Source organism: Capricornis sumatraensis, chromosome 1 (genome assembly GCF_032405125.1).
Source record: "Capricornis sumatraensis isolate serow.1 chromosome 1, serow.2, whole genome shotgun sequence".
Taxonomy (NCBI): domain Eukaryota; kingdom Metazoa; phylum Chordata; class Mammalia; order Artiodactyla; family Bovidae; genus Capricornis; species Capricornis sumatraensis.
The window spans coordinates 143,198,679-143,205,861 of NC_091069.1; the positions used below are offsets into that span (position 1 = coordinate 143,198,679).

At 37.9% G+C, this 7,183-nt stretch overlaps 1 protein-coding gene across 1 annotated transcript; it reads left to right on the forward strand.

The window, feature by feature from the left end:
- Positions 1-618: 618 nt before the first annotated feature.
- On the forward strand, positions 619-2,796 carry CSNK2A2IP (casein kinase 2 subunit alpha' interacting protein). Its single transcript, XM_068968179.1, has one exon. The coding sequence runs from the start codon at positions 619-621 to the stop codon at positions 2,794-2,796; it is 2,178 nt and encodes a 725-aa protein (XP_068824280.1).
- Positions 2,797-7,183: the final 4,387 nt, after the last annotated feature.

Below are 7,183 nucleotides of genomic sequence, written 5' to 3' on the forward strand. Positions count from 1 at the left end.
ATTTCACTTTAAGAATCTATTATTTCATGCAATAAATTTATCTCAAATTTTTTTAAACTAAAGCAATCATTGAAAGAATACCCAAAATAGCTATTACCTATTACTGAGCATCTCCTATATCTTGTGCACTGTTATACATTTTAGGTATATTAGTTAGTCTTCAGTCCAATAATTAAACATTATATTTACCTATTTTACATATGTGCAGCTGAATGTTTAGAAAACTTTACTCAAAATTTACACACAGAGTAGTTCTCTTGTCACTACAAATTGTTTGAGAAAATTAATATCCCTATTAGGCCATCTTCTGAAACTTCTCCACTGTTTTGTTAACAGGTGTCATTTCCTCAAGAAGAAAAAACTCTAGGAAGCTAAAGAGAAGACAGAGAAGAATCTCAATTGGTGACAATTTTTTTTCAACCTCATTTACACCTCACTTTTGAGACAACCTATAATATTTAGGAATTAGAAGGGTTACAAGACAGATGGTTGACACTTCTTAAGTTATTTGTTTAGAAGTATTGGTTGTCCATGGAATCCAGCTAAAAGACTGTATCAGTTACCAAAACATCCCTGAAAGCCAACTGCTTTCAGAAAGACCTCTATGACTAGCACAAGATGGTGCCACTAGCATATTATGATCAACACTTCGTGCCATTAGAACACTCTTACCAACTGGCTGCAACCAGCTCATTAAGATGTCAATACGCAGATGAAAAATTCAATCAACCCAATAACCAGTCTGTGGTCAGAGTACAATCCTGTAGTAATAACCTTATAGTACCTCCACCGAGCTCTAGCCAGAAGATACAGAGATGCTCAGAATTGCCCTCTGTCAAGTCTCAGGACACAGTTTCAGGGGACTGCCATAACAGGGTTCAAAAATCACCATTATCTCACTCCAAACATCAGGCCACACCTTCACTACACCTCCAGCGGAGAACTCCCTTGTGGCCTAATAAGAAAGCCCTGAGCTCGCCTTTGTCCCACCCTAAACCTCAGAACACATCTTCTTTTGACCTCATTAAGACATTGTCACCAGAACCCAGTCAAACAGACTGGAGTTCACAGTTATCCTTTCCTAACCCTCAGAATACATCTTCCCTAGATCTTTTCCGGACATCACCTTCACTGAAGTCTATTCGAAGAGTGTCAAGTTCATCACTATATGCTGTAAAACATCAAGAAACTCCTTCCCCAGACTACCTATGGACATCATCATCTTTGGAACCTAATCAAAGAGCCTTTAACTCAGCACTACCCCAGTCCAAGCCTCAGAAAGCCTCTTCATTGGACAGCCTACGGTCATCTTTGTTAGAGCACGATCAAAGATGTTTGAGCTCACCATCACTCAGCTCTACATCTCAAATAAATGACTTGTTTCAGACATCACCTGAAGCCCATCATTTGGAGCCTAGTCAAATGACTCTGAGCTCATCATTACCTGATGCCAGACTTCAGACACCAGCTGTATTGAGGTCCAGTTCCAGCGTTCTGAGATTACCATTGTCCAATTCAAAACCAAGCAAGTCACCTTTACCATACTCTGTCCACCAGTCAAAGAGTTTGCCATTGTTCCAGCCCAAAATACTTGATCATGACTTCAGGGCCCCAAGCTCAGCAATGTGTCACTCCAGATTGCAGAACACCACGTCACCAAGTGACAAACACAAAGCCACAGATCTTTCCTCACCTCATCCCAAACCAAATGTCTCAGGTCAATCAAAATTAAGCTCCAGGCACTCCATGAGGAACACAGCTGCTTTAACAGTGGGCTCCAGACTCCAGCGTAAAAGCAGTGTTGGTCATTATGAACAGACAAGACCCAGTAAAGAAATTCCATGGACTTTAGATTACACTCAACCCTGCATTGTTAAAGGTGGAACTGTCCCTGATGATGTTGTAAATAAAATTGTCAATTCTCTATCCAAGACCAGAATCCAGAGGGATCTCTGTAGGCAGATTCTCTTTCGAAGGATGAGGGGAAGACCAAATCCTCGTCCTGGTCCCCGCCTTTCATCAAGTTATATGGTTTGTTTAGCCTGTGCTTCCTGCATAAAATCTCAATGTGGCCATCTTACAGGAAGGAAAGACCCCCATGCTGCCACACTATTTGTCATCCCAACACCTGAACTCACTCCTGAGAAAGAGATAATGGTGAAACTACTTTTTATCCTTTCTCTACCAGAGACTACTTTTTTACTTCCTGTGAAAGAAAATCAGCCTGATGAAGCCCCTGAAGACACTCTTGAAGGAATGGAGAAGATAGCAAACATTTTGCCTACATCAGAATCTGATATCACTCAGGGAGCTAATGAGAAGAAGACCTGGCTGACAGTAGCCCCCAAAAAACAAGCTGTAAGCCAACAGCCCCAGGCTGTAGACTGGCTGCTGTATGTGAAGAAAAGCAGTAACCCTCAGTTCCAGTGTGTACTCCCATCCTCTTCCTCCTCCATGTCTTTGTCCTCCTCATCTTCTTCATCTTCCTCCTCCTCTTCCTTTCCCACTGTAGCCCCCTTACCCCCTCCTCCTCCTCCTCCAAAAGAGTCTACGGTCTCAGACCGTGTGTTTACTAAGTTACTTAGTTACCACCGGTTGCCCCCAGGGGTCTCCTGGCTTGAGTTTATATGTAGTAAAAATCACCAGCCACTTCCTGGAACACCACGTCCAAGTCAGTCACCATCTCCCACAGCAAGGCCTATGAGGAATAGCACCACAGTTAAAAGGAGAAAGGGGCCCAAGACAGTGTTCAAAATTTTCCAGACAAAGTTTCAAAATGAGAGAAATCTTGATTAAATCAACTTTTTGTTTCTTTGAAGGCAGTTGACCTCTTAGTTCTTTGACATTAGTTTGATTTCCTATCATGCTTATTAAAATTCTTAGTATTAACTAAGTGTGCCTCTATATTTCAGCTGCTGAAGCAACTAGTTAAGGGGAACTATTACTCTTAAGTCTATTTTAAGAGTCTTAAATAAAAAAAATTTATTAATAGTCTTAAATAATAGACTAATAATAGTCTTAAATAATAGACTATGAGCTTCTAGAAGCCCCAAATGGAATCTTATGTTTTTAACCATGTGCCTGGCTTACAGTAGCCACTAGAAAAAATTGCTAAGTGAATTAATAATAATTGGCCCCAGACCATACATATCTCATTTTTCTTGCCTTGAACAGCATCCAACTTACTGTTATCCTCCTTCCTCATAAGACATCATAGTGACAATATCCTTAAAACAAGTTATGCTAATCTGGTTCCCTATCTCTAAAGAAAATTCAGATCATGTTTAACAGTTAATAGATGTAGGAAGGAATCTTTTCAGTCATGTGTTCCTAGAGACAACTATTCTATCCCACACTGTTAAACGCAATGATTTATTCAACCTTAGCAAATCTCAGAAAAGAATAACCAACTGGTACAGATAACCCTACCTCATGCTAACTGTGCCAATATTTAAATTATAGGCTGTAAAGTCACCTGTTCATCACTTCTACTTATACAACATAAATGAGTTAATAAAAATGTTTTAAAAATGTTTCTGTTCCAATGGGTCTACTAGTAGTGGGAAGAGAAGGGAATTGTCTTACCTACTACCTTAAATAATTATACATATCCGAAAGAGCTAGAATTAGTTTCTCTTGCATACACTGATGACTCACAATTCTGTCTCTCCACTCTGCTTTTTTCTAATCACTAGATTGCATAGCATACATTCTAGTTGAAACATTGTACAGGCATCTTAAACTCAACATAGCCAGACCAGAATTTATCATCTTTACCTTTACAGTTTGCATCTTCACATCCTTTGCAACCTTTGTCCTCTGTGTTCCTGGTTTTAGTGAATGTACCACCATCTGTCATGGAGTCTGTTTTCTTATTGCCTGTCCCTCTCCAAGTCCATGAGTTCCATGACCTTATCTATAGAATCTAGCTTTTTTCTCCAACCCTATTGCCACTATTCTAGTTGTGATTACAGGTTTGTCAGCTGGATTATGGAAATAACTCCTAAACATGCATTTTAACTTTTGAACGTATTTCTGAGATTAAAGTTGATGATGCCATTTCTCTGTTTATAACCCTTTTATCATTCCTTCTATGATTGAGTCATGATAATTTTCAAGGATGATTTCTTTCTCTTTTCCAGTCTCAGCCACTTTAATTTCTTTACAGTGGGAAGCAAGCCTCCTACATTTCTAAATCAACAACTTTGGTGTCTAGAATGATCTTTCCATTTATATATTTTCACTCTACAGGGCTCTAACATCTTCTGGGAAGCTTTTCCCTGATCCACGTACAACTGAAGGGTTTAGTCGGCTTTCTTATTACCATGAAACTTTACTTTTACTCTTTATACTGGTCTTCACTGTAATATAAACTGATTGTTTCTTGTCTGTCTTCACTCACTAGAATGAAAACTTATTGTTTGCCATTTTATGTCTTTTTTATGTAGTCCTTGAAATACAGTATATTCCTTAAAATATGTATTAAGATTGAGTTAATGCTACTGAGCTCTTCATCTTTTTAAAATTCTTTGAAACAAGTAATGCTTCATCTATTTGTTTTTCCCCATATAGTATTGAATTTTTTTTTGTACCTTTTGTCTTGGTGAGAACATGTATACAAATATTGCAGTAGTCATCCTTGTCTTGTTTCGTATATTAAAAGTGCTCCTTTCTAGTATTTCAGTATTAAATATGATGTTGCATAGCTGACCAGTGATGATGAGGAAGAACTTAGGTGTGTGATGTGTTCAAGGATTTCTCCAACCTCTTTAGAAAAACCTTGACATGTGCTTAATTCACCCTGAGCATCTGTTTTGATGACACACATCACTTGTATAATTACTTGTTTAATATGTTTTCTACTAAACTGAATTTCATGTGGGGAGGTCCTGTGTCTATCATGTTTACTACTAACCTCTTTGGACCTAACAAAACCTGGCATATACTAAGATTTCAATAAATATTTATTGAATTAAGTCAAGGAGTTCAACTGATTTTTATTTGTTGATGTAATTTACAGGTTTATTTCCATTGTTTAGCTTATTCTTTAAGCTTTATGCCTCATGGTAATTTTTTATTTTTCTTTATTTTTGAACTATTATTTATTTAATTGTTTTGAACTTTACAGTATTGGCAGGTTTCCCTTATGGCTCAGCTAGTAAAGAATCTGCTTGCAATGCAGGAGACCTGGGTTTGATTCCTGGTTTGGAAAGATGCCCTGGAGAAGAGAATGGCTACCCACTCCAGTATTTTGGCCTAGAGAATTCCATGGACTCTATTGTCCATGAGATCACAAAGAGTCAGACACAGGCGAGTGAATTTCACTTCACTTCACTCACTGTATTGGCAGTTATTTATTTTGTTCTTAATCAGAACAGTGTCTACTTCAAATATTTTTTAAGAGAATTCATTAACCATATATTTCCTAGTTTTTAAATTTGGAAATAAAATTACATGAAACTGAACAGGAAAACGGATGACAATAACAAGTATCCAACTCTCTTTCCTGGCTTCTATTGACATACCAAGAGATTTAAAAATACAGAACAACATGTGTTGTGTCAGAAAGGTCAAGAAATTTTTGTCAGGTCTTGTACAGATGAGTTCAGATTTCAGAAGGGTAAGAGGGATGCAAAATTTACTAGATTTAAATAAAGAGATCATCTGAAAATAATTTTTAAAAGATATTAATTGCATCTCATTAGTGCCTTTTTCTCTAAATGGAAAGGCCTGGACATGTGAACAGGCTACATAGCCGTTAGGAAATAGAAGGTGAGTTCTCTGAGTTGTCACATATCTGGATGATAATTTAGCACTCTTTTTGTTTTGTTTTTTAATTGGAGGACAATTATGCCCTGATTAGAAGTTGTTTGCATGGGGAAGCTGTAGGCAAGCTAACTAGAAGAAGGGCATCCACTGTGATTGATTAGGAGCACATATTTGTGTTTCTCTGATTGGTCCTAAGTTGGAAATGGAGACAAAAATTAGGGAAGCTCTCAGTTATTAATCATGTCCTAGCTATTTTGGGTTATTATTTGGTGTCCTAGATTATTACTAGAGAGAGTGGTAATAGTAGGCCTTCTTCCTGGGCCAGTTACTACAGATAAAGAGTTGGTTTCTTGGGCTGGTTGTTCCAGGTAAGAAGCCAGCATTTATATGTAGTCTGGCTGTTGTGTTTTTCTATTCAAAAAGCAAATTTTTATATTCAAAGCAGATTTGCTTTGTTCCTATTGAACCAGCTACTACTTTCCTTATAGGCAAAATCTCCAACTGATGTTAACAAAATGCACAGTGCACCTCCTGTCAAGATTCAAATAGATCCCTCAAAATCTCTCCCCAGAATTAATCAACACCCTGTACATAAAAAACACAAGGTATAATAGAAGATTATGTCATGGTGTCGTAAGTTTTCCAAAACCCGTAATAGAAGATTATAAGTTCAAGGACTCATTATCCTTTGTACTGGTCTCTGTAATACACCTATTTTGTTGGTGGGAAAAAAACCCAAGGGCTGAGGGTGAAGGTTTGTCCAGGACCTTCAAGCTGTGAACATGGTTATCCCTTGACACTCTCTTTCTGCTAAGCCTCATATGTCACTAACATCCATTCTAACTGGAAGTAAGTGCTTTACTATAGTTATTTATGCAGTGCACTGTTTAGTATTTTAACTGATGTGTGAAGCTAGCCAATATCTTTTGCCGTCACTTAGGAAGAATAGTTCACCTGGACAGTGATATGTCAGTGTTTTATTGAGAGTCTTCTCATTTTTCAGCAATCCTGAAGGCTGATTTGAACGATACAAAGTTCTCTAAGGGTTCTACTTGGTTACTCTATATGGATGATTTGCTTCTTCACTTGCCTTCTCAAGCTTCCTCACAGGAAGACAGCATCCACTTGCTAAAGCTGTTAGCCTTAAAGGGATGAAAGGTCCCCAAGGAAAAATTACAGTTTGCCAAAACCAGTTTTGATATTTAGAGCATCTGCTATTAGAACGAGGACTACACCTAGGTCTAGATAGAATTCATAGCGTCATAAGTTTCCCAAAAGCCCAAATTAAGTGTCACCTGCAAGATTGTCTCACTAGCTGGTTATTGCTGAAATTGGATTCCATAGGTGCGTGGATTTATCTCTGGGCTTTCTATTTTGTTCCAATGATCTATATTTCTGTCTTTGTGCCAGTACC